The sequence below is a fragment of the Anas acuta genome, chromosome 1 (genome assembly GCF_963932015.1).
Source record: "Anas acuta chromosome 1, bAnaAcu1.1, whole genome shotgun sequence".
Classification (NCBI taxonomy): domain Eukaryota; kingdom Metazoa; phylum Chordata; class Aves; order Anseriformes; family Anatidae; genus Anas; species Anas acuta.
In genome coordinates this window covers 191831839-191854478 of record NC_088979.1, presented here as the reverse complement: position 1 = coordinate 191854478, position 22640 = coordinate 191831839, and the positions used below count along the sequence as shown (strand labels likewise).

Genomic DNA, 22640 nt, shown 5'->3' with positions numbered 1-22640 from the left:
ACTTCACTCTCATCTCTTATACAGGTCTTCTCATACTTCCAGGGGCACATATGAAACCATTTATTTAATGGAAGGGCCATTGCACACAGTAGATTCATAAATACAGTCCCATAGTTGGATAGCTCATTTTCATTCATACATACTACAGTTTAATCCTTAATGATGTGATTTTTTACACAAACTGAGTTGATACTATAAGACAGTTTTCCCTGGAAAAGCAAACAGTACTGTTTTTAACTTTTTTTATCTGTAACTTTGAAAAGTTACATACTAAATTGCCTGCAAGCACAAATTATTTTTCTATCCTATGTATCTGTTATCATCCAATTTAGCATGTCCCACAGCCTTAAAGTTCCTAAGTGACTGCAGCTGTTAATTTCTTAGAATCAGAGAACTTTGCAATTACAAGAGACCTTGAACATTAAGTAAGTCCATTTCCTTACACTAAGGTAGAATCAAGTTTGTACTAGCTCACATTTTACTGTATTTTCTAATGAATCCCAGATGTCACACAAAAACATCTTTGATGAACTAAAATATGAAATTAAGCTAAAAACATTCAAGGAGCTTTTTGCATTTATTCTACTATACAATACACTTCCACAAACACGTTATCAATCAGATATATGGATAAATACGAAATTATTTGTGGTTACTTTACATTAGTATTAGGCATGACATATTTTTGGGAATCATCTGAATACTAACTGCCACTCAGCGCAAAAAGGGGAGGAAGATTGGTCATTTGGTCTGTTCTACTGCCACTGTTCTTATGCACTGCTAATGTTTGGAGACCATTTTGGTTGGAAAACAGACATAAAAAGAAACAAACAAGCAGCTGGGAGGATTTAAAAGCTAGACACTTACCCACAGAGGTGGAGTTTTCCAAAGTGAATGACCTCCCTCCTCCAGCCCTGGGTGGTGCCTGCATAGTAAGTGCTGCTTGGGTGATGTTCAGTGGAGCACAAGGAGCTGAGGTGGCTGCTGCTGCTGTAGCACAAGGGGAGAAGGAGGTGCCAGGTCGCCCCCAGATCTCGTGAGAACTCCAGTTTTACCGGGTCAGCAGATGAGCTATCAGTGGTGCAGCCAATATTGATCTGGGGTCCAAGAGATGAAATGCAGAAGATGACAAAGGGTATGCTGGGTCATCTAATCACTCTTCATCTTAGTCTCTCCCATGTTGTATGGTATTTATTTAGCTCAGGAAGATGGTGATTTAAGAATTCATTTAACAACTGCAATGATGAACTCAGGACATGCACATGAACATGAACACTTGCACGTTGGCCTACCTGTCCATGTACACACACTCTGGGTCATGGTAAAATGAATGTAATATGAAATCCCCAAATACTTCCACCAGAGAAAACTTAATTAGACAAAATCACAAAGGAGGAGAGCTGATAGTGTGGCTGGAGCAAATGCATCAGCTCAAAAGTCCAGAATGTGGACTTTTTAAAACCAGAAATATTAGAACAAAATGTACAAAAATAAACTTGGTAGATTGCTGAGCTGCATTATTATCTTTTACATTATACAAAAAATAAAATAAAATAAAATAAAATAAAATAAAATAAAATAAAATAAAATAAAATAAAATAAAATAAAATAAAATAAAATAAAATAAAATAAAATAAAATAAAATAAAATAAAATAAAAAAGCTCATGCCACAGGAATTACCCTTCAGAGCATCTGGTGTTTCACTTCTATATGTTCTTTAGCTTTTATACTCACTACTCTTTCTGCTCATGTATGGCATCGAAGTCTGAGGTGAAAGCATTGAAAAGAGTGTCATAGCTGGACTGGATTTAGATTCAGTGTCACACCAAAACACAGTGTGACAGTGACAAACTTCTCAAGGTGTTCTGACAAGATTCCTGATGTGCAGAACAATAGAGAAGGCAGAAAACCTACGTGACTTGCAATGCTACTGGTATCCTGTAACAAATCATATATGTTTTATACAGAATCTGCGACCTTTTATGACATATTTTTGCATGCTCACTGTTCAAATTAGTCTGCTTTGCTTTCACACGGATATTAAGATGTTCTTTCAGTTTCAGATTGCTTATATAAAAGAATTAGTTGCCTTACAGGATGACTATGTCACATAAAATAAAATATACTCTATTTACTGTGCAATAAATAAAAATTTATTGCAGATGAAATACAAAGCCTGTACTAAAACTACAGAATATTTTGTACTTTTAGATATCTTTGTAGTGAAAAATAAGTATCTTTCTAACATACTACTCTGTAACAAAAATGTATTTTTAAAGTCCAGTTATATTCAGGACAGTGCATGAATGTTGAAAACATATCCTACATTGAATTTCTTTCATCACTCTTCAGCGCACATAAGAGCCATCAACCTACATTTGACTAGAAGGGTTGTCTACTCATCTGGAAGCTTAGAGCAATGCTTGACCCAATATAGTTTTTGACTCTTGAGACACAGAAAGAAACTCTATTGCATTATGCATAACTGCTTCATTTATACTAATGTCCACAAAAACGTGAGTTGAAGTCACTTAACTTCCTTAAAACAATGTTCTTACCACATATGGAAGTATGTATGGAGATTTTATGAGGTTAATGCCCCGAAGACTTATGAATATCTTAAAATGACCGCAAACATTTTTGTTCTACAGGCACTAATCTATATTTTAAAACAGAAAATGGTTTACCTTCAATAATTTATGAAGTAGTTGCATGACAAACTGAAGCATGCATGAGTACACAGCTAAACCAAGTTTTCTTGGAAAACTCTTAGTATCATTTCTTTAATTGTTTATAAATCAGTATCATTTGCTGTTTGCATGCTAGAGCATGCTACATCTTTGTTAAAAACAGCCTTGTAATTGTGGCATGGCAATTTACATGAAAGATTCTTTCACAGTATCTTAAGAACAATAAAATGACTTCTCTAAACAAACACATAGTAGGCTGAAAGGTTACTCCCATCAGTGGCTGTCCAAGCCAATGCACAGTTTAGGTTTTAGGATAAACCAGAAGCACAGTTTAGTTTAGACTAGGTGTTGTCATTAGGAGTGTCTGCTTCCACTGATTATATAAGAAGCATGAAAAATACGCTCCTTAGTCATGACGTTTAGATAATTCCCTAAGATGGGATGAATTCAGGCCATTGTGGCAAAGAATAGCTTCCACTACATCCTTTATGAAAGCAAGGGCTGAAGCAAAAGGAAAGCAGAGGCTTGGCTTTCAGAAAGTACAGCCAGTGCAGTAAAGTTAGCCTGCAGGAAAATGATTTCTAGTGTCACAGATGAACTTATAGCTCCCCACTGGGCCAGATCATGAAAATATTTCAACTGCACAGTTATACTGAGCAGGTTGTAAAGTAGCAATATAGACTTTCATTACATTGTGGTGCTCATCGTCTTGTCTGCCAGTGGGGACTCTCCAACTTGTAGGACATGTTATCAGTGCAAGTATATATGAATGGACAAAGTAGTAAATTAGGCAAGAAAACAGGAGACTGTGAGGCAAAATTTTCCTTATCTGTGTGATAAAAGCTTTAAGATACACCCACAAGAGGGAAAGCAAAATCAAAATAATTACAGGGGAAATTAAAGAGGCTTCTCTGCCAGGCAATCACAAAGTGCTGGACAAACATGCTGAAGAGCAGAACCTGAGAGAACAGAATGCCCTGAGCAAAATGCCAAGTAACTTTCTGAGGATAAGTACCTCAAATTGGATTACAGTGTTTTCATTCACACTTAGATCCCTTGTTGTAATGGAGTGTTCTCCTACTTCATTTGAAACAAATACCATAGCTGAATCTTCCTCACTGTGGAAAAAAAAAAAAAAAAAAAAAGTATTTTAGGATCATTTTATTCCACAGTCACTTTTTTCTAATTTATTGCTGAGTGATGCTTACGGAGCTCCCTTAGATGAATATGGGCAATAAAGCCCAATGTTTCCACCAGGATAGAAAAACCAGTTGTCCTCTTTGGGACCAAAGTCAAAGGTATCCAAAAGGATCACAGGATTTTTAAGGTTATTTCCATCAATAATGAAGTCATCTATGATCCATATTTCTTCCTTTTTGCCTACAAAGAAAAAGGTAATATTCCTATTAACACCTAATAAAGCTATTACTAAAAAGCAGACTAGTGATATGTATGTGTTACACTGAAAAATGGTGCTAAAGGAGAGGTTTCAGAGGCAATCTTTCCATAGTCCCCATACTACAGAATTAACTTTTATTTCTGTAAAATGTACAGAAGTCACAGGAAACTGAAGAGTGAAAAACCTATGCTAAGCAAGTATCTTCCACTTAAATCACATTTACTTTGAAACTATATCATCAGTGTCATCTTTAGTTAAGAATCAGCTAAATAAGCAGCTGCCTAAAAGGATGATTTCATTCTACAACTTTTTTCCTTGCACTCAGCAGCCTGTATTTGCCAACCAAGAGCTCTTTGAAAGAAACGGAAACTCTGAGTGACCTTCTTTCAAATGGATTATGAATTCAAATGTGTTGCAAAATTAGTGTTTGCAAACTGGAGAGAAAAGATTAGATTGCCAGATCTTTTGTGTAATTGAACTTTTTCTTCATCTATCTAAAAGCCTTTCTGTTGATCAGAGAAAGTTAAAGGGCTTCTTTTGTATGAAATTTGTAATTAAAGATGATTTCTACAAGAAAAGTTTAGTTAAATGTTTTAGACAGGACCCATCAGAAACATGAACTGGAACTGGATTCTTAGGTCTGGATTTGAATTTGCTTTTTTGTTAGAGGTATGCTAGGTATTTGTCTGAGTGGCATAAATAATTGCTGTATCACCAGGTCTAAATGACCACTGGAATTTGTTAAAGAGTCCTTAATGCCAACTCCTGCTAAGAGATGTGCGTAGAGAAACTGAGAACAGAGGACAGTTTTCTTCAGCTGGCATATGTCCTCTAATCAGGAGGAATAAGCCGTATTCCCCTTGTGGTTTTCTACAGTCCTTTACAATTTAATCCAAAGATTAACTGCTCAGTACATTCTCCTTCTAAATGCTTTTTTAATGCCTAGTTAATTCCAAGCAAGGTGGGCCCAATTCCCATTTACACATGGGACACTTTTTTATAATTTGAGTATTGTAATGGGGCCTCAGTGTAAAGGAGAATCAGGTCTATTAAAAATAATGAGGATAACCTCTGTGAACTTTATGTTGCTTGATCTCCCAAACCCTCCAGGGTCAAAGGAGATAACTCTTCTGCACACCATCAAAGGTATAAGGTTAAGGTACTTTCACTTTAAAACATACAGAAACTTCATAAGAACTGTAAATATAACCTTCTGATAGTTTTAATGGAAGGTCTTGAAACATAAGAAAACAAGATTTAAGAGTCTCTATTCTTGTTGAGTCCAAAAATCCATCCTCTGACAGATGCTAAGCTTTGCAATTATGGATCTGGAGGCCCATGGGTGTCTATTCCTTACCATTGTTGTAAGGTTGCCAGAGTCTGAAACGTGTGGCATTGCTTTGGGCTGTGTAGGGCAGAGGAACATTGATAAAGAGGACATCTGTAGTCTGTGTGAAGTAAAACTCATCTATCAGGTGCCAAGTGATGCCACCATTGACAGAATACTGCAGCAGAATAGAATGAGACCTCTCAGGGGTACCTGGAGTAAAGAGGACGTGTTCATTATAAATTGGCTTTAAAAAACACTAGTGCAAAAACATTTCTTCAAGTGCAAATATCGTTAGCTTACTCAGACATCTATGACATAACATGAACTAGCTTTTATAACTATTTAAGCTGTTGAGAAGTTTTATGTGTATTAAACACATAACAATCCCTGTGCATTCCTGTGCTTTTCTGTCTAGAATATGCTAATTAATTAGGGACTAAATTTGCATTGATGTTTGTTATAAGTACAGGCACAGTTCATTTACTTAGATAAGAAGCTGTATCAGTGTTATATATGTATATATATGTGTATATATATATATAGAGAGAGAGAGAGATCAGAACAAATCAGCTCCTTCTTCCACATATTTTTTGGCAATTCAGTAATTATTTGCTTGTTGTTCCTAGGTACCAGATATTATTATCACCACCTGTAGCACTCACAGGTAGACACAGCTTTCACTGCTTTACCTCTTGCGGATCAAGTATCAAAATCCAGCCTTGTGCCTTCAGCTATTCCTGCCTTTTAGAACAATAAATTTAGTCATCTTATTTTTTAATATTTTGGCAGGGATCATATTTAAAAATATTTTCAAGACATAATTTTGTAAAATAAGTCCTCACATAGATTTTGCTTTTAAACATGAAGTATTGGGTATATTATTGTTTTGGGGTATGTTATGTTTTTTTTTTTTTTTTTTGGTTAATATTTTTTTCCTCTCTTTTGCATAGAAGTCTTAAACAATAGTAGTTGAAAATGTAAATCTATACTATTTTCTGTGGTACTATTTTATAGGGATAAAGCTAGAGAAGTGATATGAAATCAACAGTGATCTTACCTTTGGCTATAAATTTAAATGAAAACTGGATGTACACAGTATTAGTGCAATCTAGATCTCTTGAAACCAGCATCCTCAGTCCTTCCTGCAAATACAGAATATATAATGTGAATCACAGTTTCCATTATTGAAGATTCTCTGCAACTTACTGTTGTCTGTTACTGACTGCTGTGGCAGCAAGAGAGGTAGCTCTGTCCCTTCTGTTTTCCCAGGCTGAAAATTAGAATAGTGATAGCCTTGGCAAAGTGATCCATATTAATGGAAGGTGCTAGATATAGGTCAGTGCAACCTCGAGAGGCACAGCTCCATGATCAGGTACAGACACAGGTACAGCTCATTCAGCTCGTGCCCTGAATCACCAGGATGTCATCTGATCTGCAAGCACTGTAGTTGACTTACTCAGATATTCAGTCCAAGCTCATATAACCATTCTTTTGGTGAACCTGAGCACCATAATTTTCAAGGAGGAAGTCTCCTCTCTAGGAGCTCTTTTCTGTGCCTCCAAAAATATTTTTTGTACAAATATCCTCTTCTGTGGTAACCTCTTGACTTAGGAAGGCATGGTGCCTTTTCCTATAGTAAGGAAAGGGAGCTGGTGAGAAAAGTCATAGTGACCTGTAGGGACCCATCTGTCTCTACAGATGAGCTCAATGCTTAGTGTATCCTGGAGACAGACCTCTTCCCTGTTCTGCAGAGGATCTAGCAAACTCCACCTCACAGAGCTTTCCTCTTTTTCAGACCCCTTCACCCAAGGAGCAACCTGCAGGAAGAACCAAGCCAAGTTTTGGACAATTCACAACCTCTGATTTATGATTTAGATTATTTAAAGAGGCTGAACTGGAGTCTAGGTTTTGAAAAAAAAAATGTATAAAAAAATAATTTATACATGTGAAGTTATTAAACTTTGCTTTTCAAGGGCACCTAAATTCACCGTGTCAAATGAAAAGATTTGTGGAAGCTTAAAATTTGTGTTCTTATCTGAAAAAAAGTCTTTTATGGGGAGAAATATTTAAGTATATTAAGTTCAGAAAACATGGCATTTCCTGACCTTTTCAGACCATTAGTTAAAAATAAACAAAAAAACCCTCCTTAATGAGCTAAAAAACTTTTAGAAGATACAAATAAGTAAACCGCATTTTAACTACACAAACATCGAATTCCTAGACTACAGTGATCAGTATCATTCAAAATATTCAAAAATCAGTCAGAGGATTTCAAGACAGACATCACAGATTGCAGTGAGATCTGTATTTCCAAATCACTCACTTGGCCTCAAGAATCATAACTGCAGAGTTTCATTTTTTTCCTTTGGAAGTTAAGGAGGAATTTATAACCAAAACCGATAATAACAAACAAACAAACAAACGTTTGTTCATAAAAACAACTATAACAAACATGGTGCATGTTGTTTAGGGCAGATAAACATGATAAGAATGAAAAATGTCAAATTCTAGCCTAAAGACTTTGAAACAAACTTATGGAGGAAACAACAAAAAGCACTTTCTCTTCTTAACTCTACTGGTTTTTATTAATTTTTTTTCAATGTAATGAATCTCTGACCCCTTTAAAAATGAGAGCTGTTCCAGACTTGATGGTGTCACCATTCAGGTTTCCCCTCTCAGCACCATAGACCTCAGGCCAAAGGTCTGGATGCAAGTTACCATTGAAATCATCCTTCAGGACAGATGGCAGAGGAATGACAGGGACACAGTATGGACCACCAAAGCCTCTGTCACACCTAGCAACAAATTCAGAGGAAAAGGTATTATCCATCTGGCCTAGATAAAACACAACATCTTTTCTATAAAATATGGAAAGTGAGTTGCTACTTACACACAACGATCTGCATCACAGATGCCGTGGCCTGAGCACATCCAAGGGCATCCTGTAGCCAAGATCACATTATCAATAGCCCAAGAATCAACACCAGAAGCATAGTTGTATTGAATCCATCTGAATCGTGTTCTGGGAGAGCTAGAAAAAAGAGAGTGAATGTATTTCAGGCTTCAAAATGTTTCCTCCACAAAGTGTTACATAATAAAGAAAGTCCTATGGACCTCAGGAGAACAAAAACATTTTAATAGCACAACACTTTGTATTTGGAAAAGATTATATTCCATCTGAAAATGGAAGTTTCAATTTCTCAGATGAGTTTTCAGGCAAAATTCCAGCAGATCTAAAGGAAGATGTCTGAAGTGAACCTGTGCTATGACTCTTCCTGGTTAGCAAAGCGGTTGAGCAGAAACTACCAGCTTTATTACATTCAACAGCTCTATAAGTTGCTAGTAGAGTTGAAACAATATAAATGCTTCAGAAAAGTAATAAGTAGTGAATTTATATTTAGTTTTTACGTAATGAAAAAAAAAGATGACATGCAGTCATGTATATTTGTGTAATAATGTATGAATATATGTACAAGCATGCACCTGCACACATGCTACGGTAAATGCTGACTGCCTTACTATGCTCAGATGTGGAAAATACTTTTAAGAAAAAAATGTATCAAGATGGTATGGATTAAATAATATCATAGTTGTTCAAGCAGGAAATGTTCTGTGGAGCTGATCCTAGACCAACACACTGGGAAATACCCTGTGACTTTGACTGGGTCAAGCTATCTTCATACTTGTGAAGAAAATTATGGAAGAATCTTCTTGGATGTAGATGTATGGTTCTGTGAAGTGAACTATGAGATTAGAAACCAAGACATGAATTGTAGTCTCTGTTCATTTACTGTGTCCATTTTTACTACCATATTTTCAAGGTGGTGGAATTTACAGAGATAATGTGTAGGGTGCTTTTAAGGATTATGGAACTATTCAGAGTAATGGTAAGTAAGATTATTGTCATCTGTTATTTCTGAACTAGTGCATGGTTTTATTCGGAGAGATGGATATCAGCTTATCTGCCACATTCATTTACAACAATGTGATATCACTAGGAGGCAGGCAGAACTCTCCTCCTGGTCAAAAGGGTGGAGGTGGCACATCCAGTAACATGCATTTTGACTTGCTGAATGCTGTGATTAATGTGCCTAAATCTTGGATGATGAATAACATTATTACTTATGTGAAATGACAGAAAATACCCTTATATGACAGGATGGGTCAGTGCATTCGCTCTTCTTTCTTACTGGGTAAATGTTAGAAAAGCTTAATTTAGAATTCCTGTTCTTGATGCCACAGATTGTGGGCAAGACTTAAGAATTCACTGATCAAAATTTGTTACTTAAATTCCTGCAGTTCATATTCTATCTGATGAAATATTTTGAAATTAAATTTAAAATCCTGATGACGTGACAATACACATTTAATAATTTAAAAGACATGCAGAAAATTCCCAAGCTGGGGGATGTTTGCTCAAATTAGATCAGTAAAATCTATATCATGCTAAACAGCTAGAACAGTGCTCACTATGTTGCAGGTGGAAGGTAGACCGTAATTCTCTTCCAATTTTGGAATCTTTCTGAAGTGTAGATGGAGCTCTCGGTGTAGTGCTGACAGCCGATGGTTGGAGGCACACACTCCTCTGTCACCAAGTGCCAGTCCCTCCCGTTGTTTAAAGAATACTGCAGGTGGATGCTATGAGAATTACTGTATGGCTTGCTGCAACCCATGCTTAGCTCAAACTGCAGGAAAGTAGAGGCTGATACATGAAAGTCCCAAGTCTCCGCAAAACGAGGTTTTCCTAATAAAAGAGAGAAACAACAAAAATGAAATTGAATGCCTTATGCATGTGCTTTCAGTACTGTCATTCAGATTTTTTATCTGCATTTTCACCTCCTTCTTTTCAGCTTCTCTTCCTTGCAGATTACTATATACTCGAACCTCTGAATACCTCCCATATTGTAAAAACCTGACCCACACAGAATTTACAAAATAGGTGCATACAAATGTAATAGTGCTTGGTGACACATACCAATGTTTTCACTGAACATCAGAGCTGTATCCATAGATAGGCAATCGATGTCTACTTGACCCCCTTGTATTCTGTACCAGCTTGCTTGTAAATCCACAGTTCCATCAAATTTATCCTGGAAGCCAGTTTGAGAGCTGTCATTCATCCCTATAAGCACATCATCCAAAGCCCATTGAGCTGAATGCTTCCCTATAAAAATCAGAATGGGTGAGTTAGTGGAGTTCCTGTTAGTTATTTTTTTATAACCGTATCCTGCATTCATGTAGTGAGTTGTGCTCAGTCACATAGACTGACCACGGTTAAACATGGCTAACACATTGCTCAAGGATGAACCTGGACTCTGAAATGCTTCTGTTTCAGCTTCAATGCTTTCATCATCATGCATTCTCCCTGTGTTTGAACAAGACATTTCCTGAGCCCTTAGGTTGGAGATTTCGTTTATCGGTCACAACCTTCCTGTTATTCCCCACAGCTAAATCAGAAAGGCCTCTGACTATCTCCCAAATTACCTTTAGATCGGAAGAGGATAGTTTTCTACTGGCATGCTAAAAATGTTGTCGTAGTGTACAATCACTATTGTACCCTTATAGAAGAAGAAGGAAAGACTCGATAAATTGTGAGCTCACAACGATGTGCCAGGACTTATGTCTTGCCAACAAGAGGAACATGGGTCATGGCTGATAGGGCCGCTCTGCACTGAGTTATGTCAGACAAAGGACAATCTATGAAGGAGCTAACATTTGTAATGAGGAGTGGTTGTCACCTGTGGGCACTGGTATGGAAGGTTGTATTTCAGTCTCCTGTCACAAATTCTCTCTCTTTCACTGAGATCTAGAGGACTGCTGTCAGGTAGCCTTACAGTGACCACTCTCAGAAGAGATGGATTTCACCTTGTTGCCTCCAAAGGCAAGCAGCAACCAGCAGGACATAGGTAGAGAGCAACAGGTCTGGCATTTCACCACTAAACAGCGCAAACAGCTATGGCAGAATGATGGTCTGTGGTGCACCAATTCCTGCTCAGCATTTTTCTCAAATGAACTGGCTTTGTAGCTAAATCACATCCTCTTGTCTTGTCTATTCTCTTCCCTAGTGAGGACAGTTAACTCCAGCACATATATTGTACAAAAACGTACGAATAAAAACAGCCATCAAAATGATAAATGATATCCAAGAAGCTACATCCCATAATTACCTGACTGTAAGCTATGTTCTTTTCTCCCCAGGGAGCTGCTGTTAAAATGTGCTTTTCTGTGTGTCTGAATATCACCTTCTATTTCCTGCAGGGAGCCAGGAGCTCCTGCCTTGCACAAAGGTGAAACACTTAATAAGGACACTTTTACTAGTAGTAATGTGCCACAGTGCAAGGTAGGAGCTGTCATGGTGGCTGTAGCTATCAGTCAGCATCAAGGCTTTACTTTCATCTGAGGATGCGGGAGATATCTGAGTGGGCTTCGGAGGTGGAGCAGAAGTAGAGGCACGGGGCTCTGGGTATGCAGAGATGTCAATATAGGCAGTTCTATAATATAGGGAATGGTATGATTCTATGAGATGGGAGCCACTACGTAGGCAGGCTCAAGGCCAAGTTATACCTCTTCTTCCAAATTACATGAAAAATGAGATGTGTACACCATTTGACATCCCAGGTCACTCTTTACTCAAGTACATCCTCTCATCTTATTAAAGCTTTTCTGTGTAATCTTTTCCCCTCTCAGCATCTTTAGTTTAAACTAGGCTTTTAAACAATTTTAATCTTAAACCCCATATTCTGCTTGGGTGCTAAAGAAGAAAATTATGTCTGTAGCATGACCAAAGAAAGCCTAAACATGCACTTACAGCATCCAAACTGTTCACCACAATGTACTTTGGTAACCTGAGGTTTCTGCAGCACATGCCCATGTGGAGAAGCACTCATGCTTGCGTTGGATGAAAGCATTTAATGAATTCTTAGCATGGCATTGCATACCGTGTTGTGGCTGCCACCACCTGAAAGCTGTGGCAGGGGTTTTGGCCTCCCGAGGTAAGTCTATCGAAACAACCTGAGGTTCCAAGTACGACATGAAGTCCAGCTCTCGCAGTAAATGCCAGGTGATCCCGTTATCATTTGTGAATTGAACCACGAGACCTGTAGTTAAAATTAAGCAAGGCAGTTAGTTTGACTGTGCAGAGAAGAGGGGGGCAGCTCTTCAAGCCTGTGCTCAGGGGTTGCCAGCCCTCATCCAGTGCACACCACTGGCGTGAGTGTGTCTCCCCTGTCCATTTGGCATTTCCTGGTCCAGGAGCATTTTGTGCTCAAGACCTGTTGCAAAGATGACATGGGCTCACTGTCTGCTACATGTTGTGTTGCTTGTCTTCACCAAACTCAAAGGATCTAATCTTTTACTTAGTGAGGGGGTAACGTGCCTTTCTTAATGTATGTGGAATATTCCTACAGTTTGTATGGGACACTAAATTGTAATTCTGATAGCTGGGCTCCCCATAAGGGGCAGTTCACAATGCTTATACTACCTCTGCAAGCTTAAAGCATCTTTAAAAGTGAATTATCTTAATGTTTAAATATTTAAATGTTTTAAGGTATTTGGCTCTTACACACATTATGGTAAATAAAAAATATGGGATAAAAGTAAATAGACTTCTTTTTAATTGAAAGTCAACTTACGTACCACTTAAGAAAAGTGAAGGGCTAACTGAATAATGTTAAAAATGAAACAGACTTTCTCATTTTGTAGAGAGAATAAGAGGTAAAAGCACTACAGAAGACCCCAAGTACAAAAAGCTTATTATAAGGAAAAGAGGCTTTACCTTCATTTCTGGCTCTTGGTCTGTTGCAAGAGTTGCCAGAAGCCTTGCTTCCAATTTGTACATAAAATTGAACTAGCCTGTTAAAAAAAATATCAGATTAGAAGAGAAGTGCAATTATCTTCTAATAGCACAAGGTTAGTTAGGATAACTCTCCTCTCCTTAACTAATGTGGCATTTTCAGTTAGGTCATTATTTCAGGCTTATTGATCAGGCAGTGATCCTACTGAAATCAAGCATTGCCATAGTAAAGAGTAGGGGACCCAAGACAGAAGCTGATGTTGTTTACTGATCCTTTGCCTAATAAATATATTGTTGAACTGAGCAGGAAACTTTACGAGATCCTTCCTTCACACAAAGATGCAAAAATGCCAAATCTGCAACTTACATCAGATCTTACCTACCTTGGTCTCTTCTAACTGGAACCTGGTTTAAGCCTTAACAGACAACATTAGAGTTTAAATGGAGTTATTACATCCTCTCTAAATCACCAGTCTCTTTTTGATTGTTAAATTGTTAATGTAAAAAAATGTCAGTAATAAGAGTTCATGGGATGTTTTGTGAACTAGTCACTTGGAGAATGAATCTATATATTTTAATTTAATTGAATATTATCTCGTTCTTATGTTATGAGACAAGGAAGAAATGTTCCTGATCTGCTTTCTTTGTATCTCCCCTGTAGTCATTTCTTTTATCACTTCCATACTTTCCCCTCCTCCTTTCTATGGTAAACCATGGAAAAAACTTTCATCCTCATGATAGTTTTTCCATATCCTTGATTTTTCCCATAGCTATTTTCTGAAACCCTTCTAAGGCTGCAACATGTCTTTGAGACAGTGTTGCTGCTTTAACTGACAGAATTTTGGACAAGCCTGGAACATCCCTAGCTAGCTATATTTGTTAATTTAATAATTATCCCATCCTTGTGCCCCAAAATCTTGTCATTTTTATCACAGTCTACAGCGATGCCTTGCTACACTTGTTGAATTATTATTTTTAATTGTGAATCTGAGGTGTCAGTGTAGTTTACATTTTCTTTTAGATGTGCACTGTTTTACTAGTAACAACAATTTATTTTAATTAACGTCCTGTTGCTCCCTCACCAAATTTCATTACATATTTCTGACATTTGTCTGAGGCTTCTCTGGTCATAACTAATGTAAAGAGCAGTGACATGACTGAAAAGGCCATTGCCCCCTCATCCGCTCCTTCACAGGTCCTGCATTGCACACCTCAAACAATGTCAGAACTGAGCAGGGAACACGGGCTCATACCTGCCCTGAGCTTTTGCATGCTGAAAGTTGGCAAGGCCATTCTCCTTCCTGTTTCCTAGCTAGTTTTTGACTTATGATGATGCCTGCCTGTTGTTTTATTACAGTACTTGCCGATGTGATGTTTTTGAGAAGCAATTGCTTGTCTCTTGTGCTGGGAGGCATCTTTGTAGAGTACACAGGGAGAGGTGAGGTTATTGCCAAGCAGGGATTTTGGGGAAAAAAGAACATGAATCAAAAGGAAACTAGGCTTCTTTCATTCTATTGCTTGTAGATAACTTCTTTATTTTAAATACGAGTTTTCAAGGTGGATTTATGTCTCTGTGTGAAGAAAGAATGCTTGATTCATCACTCAGATAACTCCCCACACAGATAACTCTTTTTGCCTTAGGGGATTTGGTTCTAATTTGTACTGACGTCAATAAAATCACAGACAAGCCAGAGGACTACAGGCAGAGCCAGTACCATGCAGATATGACTCCAATTTCACTCACCCACTGCTACAGACACATTGTTACGATCCTCTTCTGATTCTAAAGCCAACCACAATCCAGTTCTGTTACTGAAATTGGTATTTTGTATGTGAGATGTTTCGTATACCCATAGGGACTTGACAAGCCAGAATATACTCATCAGTCTCGTTCATGATAGAACCCCATAGCTCAAGAACAGAGTGGTTCACAGTGTTGCAAAGATTAGTCAAATAGGTCCTATTGTTTTCTGCGGCTCTGCTTTCTGAGACAGTATTCTGGCAATAAAACACTATACCGCAGCCTCACAGGTGAAAAGATTTACAGATAAAATTCTCTTTTATGACTGCCAAATGTAGAGATCAATAAAAAGTAAAACAAACAAAAACAAAAAACAGAAACAAAAACAAAAAACCTTTCTGCAGAAGAGTGAACCAGCCCATCTGATCTGGACAAGTTTGACCCAGAACAACTCTCTGAAATTGTTGCACAGTCATTAGCAACAGTCTGTAATGCAAATAGGAGCCAAGTCAGCTAACAAGCCAGATGTCACTGCTGGAAAAATATATATATTACACAGATTTTATTTAGCTGCCAGGTAGGCACCATGTGCAAATGCTGTCACTGAACAGATAGTGAAGAGTGTCATAAGGGAGAGGCCATCAATATGGGAGGCAGTAGTTCATCAAAATGCATCCAGGTATCATATTGTCAGTCAAGAGGATGAAAATACTGCTGGCAAAATTGTGCCTTTGGCACATTGGGCCATGCAAAAGCAAAGGAGGGAGAGGCTCCAGCAGGTTTCTGAAGTGCAGGCCAGAAAATGGTCTAAGTGAAATGAATTTTAACACTTTTATTACAGTTCTCTTAGCAGTATGGGATACTCTCTTCATGTCTCTTAAAAAAAAAAAAAAAGTGTAATCAATTATGTAAGGAATAAGCAATGGTTGGGCAAATAAAGCTTAAGAATATGAAAGCACTTGTATGTGCTAGACATGGAATGCATGTTGGTAGTTATTGGTTTGTGGGAACAAGCTTTAGTTTTAAATGCTTTTTGTGTTAAACCCAAGTTTAGGAGTGTGCTGCTAGGCTGCTCCCCTAAACAGCAGAGCATGGGCTGGCAAATCTTGATCCCTTTGCAGCAAAGTGAACAAGGAGGAGTGTGCCCCTCTCCTCTGGGAAGATAGGGTTGAGAAGGAAAAGGTCTTTGTATTTTCTATAAAAATGATCAAGAATTCTTTGCATTCTTTATGTAAAATGTACCCCTTGCATACAAAAAACTGTAACTGAAGCAAGATGATACAGACCATGCATAGTAAGGTAGGTCTGCGGGAACTGGGAATGAAATCGAACTTTAATGTCTTGCAAATTTATTTATTTATTTATTTATTTATTTATTTGCTATTCCATGCCTGATTTAATGAAACGAGATCTTAAAAGGTCCAGGAAAGTATTATTAACCTGAAAAATAAGAAGCTTAAAACTCTACTGCAGGAGTTTGAGCATTCACAACCTTAAATCCACATATCTTGTGGTATGTCTTTAAAGATATATTTTTCTGCTGTTTACTCAATCACCAAAGCCCCACAACCAAAAAACCCACTCACAATAAAAGATAACTGTGCAGGGTCTAAGATGACCCCTAATAATATAACCTAATTCTATACAAAGCATTACTGAATGCAAAAAATAATAGCAAAAAGGGAAAAAGTGTTTCATTCTAATCTCCTCTTTCAAGTGACATTAATTTTAGCTGCAATAACAGAAAACATTTCTAGGAAGGAGTATAATTTTGTTTTATGGGTCTTTCAGTTAACCCCTCACACTCTCACAAACTTATTCTGCCCTTGCTTCTAGGAGAAAATATCTAGCTAATGTTACAGACAGTCTGAAACATTAAAGTGGGATTTATCTGTTCTAAGCAAGGTGTTTAAAGGCTGAATGTTACATGACCAGCCCAGATTCCCTTAGAAATAATGAAAAAATACACATTTCCAGAAAACAAAGCACTGGCCTTTGTTAGGTCCTATTTCATTGCTCTTTCAAAGTAGCTATTTTATCTCCTTTGAGCATATAAGAAGCTGGGGTAATTGCTAAGGCGCTGATGTTCTAGAACAGCTGCGTGAGCTGGATCCTGCCCTTGAGCACATGTGGCCAAAGTAACTAAAAAATCCATGTTTGTCCCATTTGTGCTTGAGATGATTGGTATTTTTGTTCTTTCTTGTGAGAGAAGTGCTAGTTTATTTTGCCAAAATAATCAATCTCAGCAGGAGAACAGCTCACCGACTCAGAACAGGGATCTTAGTTGCTCTTGCCAGAAGGTGTCCCTCTGTCCTTGGGGTAGTTTTGACACCCCATGTTTTTGACATCTCATGCATGGGGTAGTTTTACCCCATGTTCTCGTGCAGAATTGAAGTAATGGTAGATTGAGAAAGTCATGAAGGAGCATTGTGCAGTACTTTATAAATTCTTTTGGTGTTTTAAGGGGTTCAAATTCTATAAAAATGCAAAGCTATAAGTATCTGGCATTGAAAGTGGTTTCTGAATTTGAAAGCTAAAGAAAATCCTTTTCTTTTTAAAGAAGATTTCTCCAGAAAAGAAGGGATAACTAAAAAATGTAATTTGAACATAGACTTCTTGATGGTGTGGCTACTTTCAAAATTATACTTCAGGGTATTAACAATATGAGATTTAAAAAGAGAGTGACACAGAAAATGTGATCAGATATTTCCAGAGTTCCAGTGCTTGACAACAGCACATTTGTAAAACCATAAATTAATTTAATTATTAAGGAATTTATGTTATTATATATCAAGTATTTGTCAGAGGAGATTTTGACAGACCAGCAGGACACAGAGGAAGGGCAGTTGCTGCTGTGTTGCTCTGTGCTGTGGAGCAGCTAAGGATGTCCCCAAAACCACAGGTCCCGTACTGCCCTAAGGAGTACTACTTGGCTGAACTGGAGAAAGGGAACACTAATTCGTGGCCATGCTCTTCTGAATAATCCCACGAATTAAATAATGCAACAACTCAGTGCATAACTTGCTCTTGGAGCAGTATTTGACAGGAGAAATATCTTTTATTAAACTAATGAATGTAATTGTAGGGTGGGCAAGATTTCAGGCACATGATCCCTTATAAGACTGGACAAAGCAGCTGCGAACTCCAGGATAAATAATAGTTAGAATTAATTGTCCTTAGTTTATCCTAATTACATTAATCAATTGGACAATTTGAGAGAAAAAGGGTAATTACTATCAGAGGAGCACAATCTGGTAGTAGCAGGGAGAGAGGTGGAGGCTTGTTAGCCTCTTGACTGCACAGAAACAATTCATATTACATTGTTTTACACTTCTTAATGTGGACTAATTCATAACATCTGGAAAATCAACAATAGGTCATTTGCTATGGTATCAGCATGCCTGGAATTCAATGGAATCAGTGGAAAGGGAATTTTTCTGTCTGGATTTTTAGGTTTTGTCAGTTTCAAGGCCACATCTGCCTGGCCATCTAGAATACACTGCAAAACCACCTTCCCAGAAGGATGTACAGTTCACATTTTCTATGCTGCTATTCCATTCCATTTCTAACCTAATCCCCCTCTGGAAAAGGAAGTAGAAGGTCAGAATGAGTAAAAAAAAAAAAATAACTTCCCTAAGATTTCTTGTATGGGTTGTGATTAGCAGAAAAAAATACAAAAAACATTTCACAGCTTCTCTTGTCTATGCTTGTAATAGCAGAGAAGAGACAGCATTAACACACGATTGTGAGAAGCAGCACTGATGACTGACCTGATATTTGTAGTGTCCAGAGGAACAGTCCTTGCCTCCCTTTTACCAGGTCCATTGAAGTACAGAGATTTTCCATCACTGAGCACGCCACAGCCTGTTCCAACCTGACCTCCTGTTATCTTGTACCAGAGAGGGCTTAGCTTCCTCTCAAACCTGTCGAACATCTCACTGTGGTTAGGCACATTAGACACACAGGTTCCATGTGATGCTTCAAGAAAAGAAAAATATATGGGAGATACTTTGTTGAAACTGTGCTGAAGAGAGTAAAGGTCAGATACAGAAAATTGACAAACATTTCTATTGTATCCATGCAAGAGAAAGTACCATATTTTTTTTCTTTGTATTTTTCTTTTTTTTTTTCAGAAAATGCCATGACAACAATACTGAACCTTTTTAAGCCCTCTTTATAAATTTTTGTAGGCAGAATAAGCCCTCTTCCATTAAACTCTAAGATGACTTATTCCACCAGGTGAAAACCAGACATGCTTTATACTGATAAGATGTTTTTATGTAAATAGAAAAATATTATCCTTTTAGTTCTTTTTAAAAAAATTGAACAAAAGAGGATAGCTTATTGCTTTGTTGGGGTAGAGGGTTGAAAAGAGTGCAGTATGCAACCAGTTGTGTCAATCTCTGTGTCTTCACTGGGTATTTTTTTTTGTGTGTGTGTGTGTTTGTTTGTTTGTTTCAGCATAAAAGCCCCAGAAACCACAAGTGAGCAGAAATTTTTCGCAGAAGGGCCTGTCAGAACATATGTTCCTTCCTGGTCCCATGCCATCTGATGGCCAGGGGACTCAAAACCAGCAGCAATTCATTTGAAGATGTTCCAAAGGTTTTTAAGCAGACTTTTTAGTTTATAATATTTTATTTTGTTTTCACTTTCATTGCTAGTCCCTTCCCATTTATACAGATGGTGATGTTCAAAGATCACAGTTGCCAGAAACATCACCAGTGTCTCCTGTCTTCAGCTGCTCTGTTTTGTCTGCACTGGACTCCTGTGCTAAATTTTATTTAACGAAAAGATTCTTGCTGGCAGCCCATGAAATTTATGTCATCATGTATTTTCCTGGAATATTGGAGAGGAAAAACAAGATGCTAGGTTTACAACAGCAACTTAGATAGTGTTTACTGTTGTACCATCTAAAAAAGGTTGTCTTACCTGTGTAGCCCAAGTCACAAAAACAGACCCCTGAGACGCAGTCCCCGTGACCACTGCAGTAATTGGGGCAAGGCTCAGAAATGTAAACACCATCTAAGCCAAAAGGAGGCACACTCTTGTGGGAGCTGCTCTCCTGGATCCAGCGGAATCGAGTTTTGCTGTAGAGGAACAATAACAAAAGGCATGATATTACTATTTCCAGCATTAATACCCACTGTATACCTTTTGTGATCTTTGTTTAAGACAAAGACAGCCTTTCCTGGATTAGCGAGCTGATGCCTGGGAAGTATTTGTAACATCTTATAGCTTGTGCAACTTCACATATGGATATTTTTTCCACATATTTTGGGGATGTAATTTTGATTTGCTCTATTTCTCTGGCCTATGTCCACCACTGTGATGCAAACAACAGATCATGTAGTTTTATCAACAAGAATGAAAGACTAGGTATGACTCTGAAGATGCCTTTCAGTACTTAGTTCAACCTGAACTGCTAATTACATTTTAAAATGCCAGAATTCAGTTTCTTACAGTACTTATGAAAATAACTCAGTAACGGCAGTGATGCAGAGTTTGTTATAGGATGGTATAATTTTGAGTAAAAAAAAATTAAAATAAACTAGATATAGGAAAAATCATCCAATGTCTACAAATAATGTCAGATAAAGTAACCTACGGGATATGTGGATAGAAATACAAAGATTTTATTCTTGGGTGACAACACAAAATTCCAGAAAAATAGCAATCTAACCTCTAACCTCTATAACTAAAACTGTTTCAGGGATTTTGGAGACTTGCTTTTGGGACTTTTTGGATACTACACAAAATTACTCCAGCTGATCCAGTGCATAGGAAATTTATTAAAGAAAAAAATATAATTTTTTTAGTTTTAAGTCTTTGGCTTTTAGTTTAATCATTTTTGGATTCAACAGAGGGGAGAGCTGATTTAAAATCTCATTATCAATCCAGTAGATTAACTGAGATCCTCCTTGCTATTCTGCCTAATGTATACCATGTTTATTGCTTTTTACTTACTGTTCACGGGGATTTGGTAGGTAGGTGATCATCATGTTGGTGCTTTGCACCAGTTGATAAAACGGGATGCTCTCAAGATAATCATGATTTCCAAAGTGACCCATAACAATTCAGTCTTCAACATACTGGGAGCCTCTTCATACTCCCAATACTTACATTTTTAATGTATTAGCATGAGCTTTTTATTCTTGATCACATTACTGAACATAATGCCAAACAGATTGCTGCTATTGATTCCACACTGCTTGTTTTGGGTAAATCAAATCAGCTGGTGTCAGATCTGTGCGATTTGGCACCTGCTTTTATTGGCTAATTACTGAAGAAAAGACAAACTTGTTACGGTACATGCTGCTATTTCAGTTCCTTGAAGCAAAGGCACTGGTTCCCTTGCTTCACAATATGTTGCATACTGAAACTCCATGCTGGGGCTGGAAGATGAGAAGCCTGTAGCAGGAGAATGGGGCTGAAACCCAGGGGCAACACTAAAGCCACTGACTACAGAGAGACACAGAGGAGCCAGCAGGCTTAGGGGACTTCTGCTGCTGATGGCATGCAGTGCAGATAGCAAAGGGTCTCTTTGCCCGGTGGTAAGTGTAAAATTAATCCTGTTGAAATGGCTTATTTGATTCAAGTGACTTATCACCTTCTTGCTGGCTCCCCTGACCCAACTAATAGGACTAAAGAAAGACAGAACCATGATGAAGAGATTGATGTAAAATTAATATGTTGTGATCCCCTTGTTGCTTTGTAATTTATTTTTATAGATGGTTTGACACCTTAAAAATGGAAAGCTTCTCCCTGCTTTGGAGAGCATAATATATTTTTTCCCAGACCTGCAGATTTTTAACACTGATTTTACTCACAGCTTGCAATTTTTTCCTAACATAGTCTCAAACGACAGGCAGCTAATTCACCACTAGCTGACGGTATAGGGTACCTGGCTGCAAGGGACCTTGGGATAACAATAGTAATTCTAGTCCAGTCCTCAAAGTCTCCTGTGTGATACACGGTTGGCTCACTCAGCTCACGGGAGCTTCCTTCACATCCTTTTGTGCCTGGAGATGCAGGATAGCAGCCTTCCTTCACGAGTGACCAGAAGAGCCCAGCATCATGGGAGTACTGAAGCAGTACAGGAGCAGAGCTGCTGTATTGGTTAGTGCAGCCGATGTTCAACTGGAAAAAGCAAAGCATCAGATATGAGCTGAAGAAACCTGCACTGTTATTTATCATTATTGGCTGCAAAGCACCTTTGACTTTCCATTTTGGAGAGCTTAGCTCTGAACATTTCCTTTGAACCCTGCTGGCAAACAGTGGCTGATGCTTAGAGTCGGAGTTCTACACATACACAACATTTCTCTGTAAAAATTACCACCCTTCATTCAAGTTGCTAGGTTCAGCAAAATGTGCAAAGAACATAACACATTTTTCAAAGGTCCTGCTATGTAGCAGGCCACAAATAACAAGCTCTGCACAGGCACCTGTGTCCCCAGGAGGAAGGAGAAGAGCTGTATCCTCTGATATAACCCACTGCAGTGCACCCCAGTGTGCCAGACTGACTCCAGGGTTCCCCTTGCCTTGGGCTGTAACCCTTGACCATTGCCAAATCATTGACTTTTCATAATAATGTCAGTGAGCTGGCACTGCATTTCTGGTCCCCAGAAATGAGCAAAATTGGAGGCAGTAGAAAAATGAATACTAAAATGTGAAATGAAAACATAACTAA

The 22640-nt window shown here is 37.9% G+C and overlaps 1 protein-coding gene across 4 annotated transcripts in view; it reads right to left on the bottom strand.

The window, feature by feature from the left end:
- Positions 1–22640, bottom strand: part of RELN (reelin) — a 285956-nt gene that overhangs the window by 42887 nt on the left and 220429 nt on the right. For all 4 annotated transcript variants that reach the window (XM_068669848.1, XM_068669849.1, XM_068669846.1 and 1 more), the window contains 14 exons: positions 21855–22090; positions 19883–20040; positions 18724–18931; positions 13195–13271; positions 12359–12517; positions 10396–10584; positions 9891–10164; positions 8311–8451; positions 8038–8215; positions 6478–6562; positions 5448–5630; positions 3900–4071; positions 3707–3809; positions 868–1097 (listed from right to left, as the gene is read on the bottom strand). In XM_068669848.1, coding sequence (XP_068525949.1) covers positions 868–1097; positions 3707–3809; positions 3900–4071; positions 5448–5630; positions 6478–6562; positions 8038–8215; positions 8311–8451; positions 9891–10164; positions 10396–10584; positions 12359–12517; positions 13195–13271; positions 18724–18931; positions 19883–20040; positions 21855–22090 — 2393 coding nt within the window. The remainder of the gene's footprint in view (positions 1–867; positions 1098–3706; positions 3810–3899; positions 4072–5447; positions 5631–6477; positions 6563–8037; positions 8216–8310; positions 8452–9890; positions 10165–10395; positions 10585–12358; positions 12518–13194; positions 13272–18723; positions 18932–19882; positions 20041–21854; positions 22091–22640) is intronic.